This window comes from Phoenix dactylifera, chromosome 16, assembly GCF_009389715.1.
Source record: "Phoenix dactylifera cultivar Barhee BC4 chromosome 16, palm_55x_up_171113_PBpolish2nd_filt_p, whole genome shotgun sequence".
Lineage (NCBI taxonomy): Eukaryota > Viridiplantae > Streptophyta > Magnoliopsida > Arecales > Arecaceae > Phoenix > Phoenix dactylifera.
Window position 1 is genome coordinate 10,162,687 of NC_052407.1, and position 1,437 is coordinate 10,164,123.

A 1,437-nucleotide genomic window follows, 5' to 3' on the forward strand; every position below is an offset into this window, starting at 1 on the left:
GCGACACAACGGATCCACTTTTACAACCACTGCCCGTTTCCCTTTATCGTCCGACCTCTCTATTGCTGTGGGTCCCACACGTATGTGGTCGTGGAAGGATCCCGTACGAGAAAATGGCTGTTCGGTGTTGGACTGCGTGGTACATATTTGTACCTGCAAGTTCTCTCGGTGTACCTCCCACTATCTCCTTCTTTTATTAAATAATTAACTATTTTTAAACTTAAAAATAGTAATTTTCGTCCATAAATAGTCCCCGAGGACGACCCAATCAAAGGACCTACACGCCGCTCTCTCTCTCTCTTTTAGTGACTCACTCTCCCTCCCGTTCTCTCTCTCTCTCTCTCTCTCTATACATATATATCGATCTTCATTTGATCTGGGCCATTGGATAATAGATGAAGCAGATGATCAGACGGCTGTCGAGGGTGGGGGATTCGTCGCAGTCCGAGAGGAAGGAGGGGCGGCGGCGATGGGTGCCGGAGGGGCACGTGCCGGTGTACGTGGGGGATGGGGAGGAGGAGGTGGAGAGGTTCGTGGTCCGGGCCGAGCTGCTGAGCCGGCCGGCCTTCGTCGAGCTTCTCCGCCGCTCCGCCCAGGAGTACGGCTACGAGCAGCGCGGCGTCCTCCGCATCCCCTGCCCCGTCCCCGTCTTCCGCCGCATCCTCCGCTCCCTCCTCGCCGCCTCCGCCGCTGTCGCCGCTGATGAGGCCCAGGTGGAGCTCCTCCGCTCCTTCGACGACGAGTTCCTCGCTCTCGCCGCTAGCTAGCCCAGAGCCCCTGACCCTGTGTCTGGGGCTTCTCTTTATTCCGGTTTTGCCCTTCTTGGTTCCACTGTAAAAAAGTTCGTCCCTTTGTTTTTCGTCTTCCGGTATTGTAAAGTCTTTTTTTTTTCAGGAAAAAAAAGAGATATTTTGGGTTTTGGCGCTGTAATTTTTCTTAATTTTTGTTATACGAATTGACAAAACTGCCCTTGACCCTTGGAAAGATCCAGCGAAACGGGACGTTAATGGTATTGTTCGAAGTGGAGGATCATTTTGGTCATTTGACAGTGATCATCAGGGATCGTGATCGGATCGTAGTGGCCTATTATTTGGACGGTTGGTATTCTTTGATTTTATTTAAGTTAATTACGCTATTGCCCTTCACGTTCGTTTTCGTGCGGCTCGTTTACTCACCACATCCCGAGGTCGTAAATCTGGGTGAAGTCGTCGATGATCCGTTACTCAGTTATAATATTTTTTTTCTTTTTTTTTTTTAATTCTCTTGGTCACGGTCTTTTAGAGTTCCTCCAATTTGTGTGTTGTTACTCACAAAACTTGCGAGGCTTCTAGCTTGGAGTCCATCTTGACCGTGGGTTATATTGTTTGTCTTACCTAATTCATGGCATTCGGGTCTGTTTAAAAAGGATCATTTATGGTTAGCCAGTCTCAATTCTCA

The 1,437-nt window shown here is 49.2% G+C and overlaps 1 protein-coding gene across 1 annotated transcript; it reads left to right on the forward strand.

Moving 5' to 3' along the window:
* Positions 1-235: 235 nt before the first annotated feature.
* On the forward strand, positions 236-984 carry LOC103722525 (auxin-responsive protein SAUR71-like). Its single transcript, XM_008813111.3, has one exon. The coding sequence runs from the start codon at positions 396-398 to the stop codon at positions 765-767; it is 372 nt and encodes a 123-aa protein (XP_008811333.1). The 5' UTR covers positions 236-395; the 3' UTR covers positions 768-984.
* The last annotated feature ends 453 nt before the right edge of the window (positions 985-1,437 follow it).

Bases quoted from the DNA above. Each gene is read 5' to 3' on its own strand.
- LOC103722525 (XM_008813111.3), top strand. From the start codon at position 396: ATGAAGCAGATGATCAGACGGCTGTCGAGGGTGGGGGATTCGTCGCAG.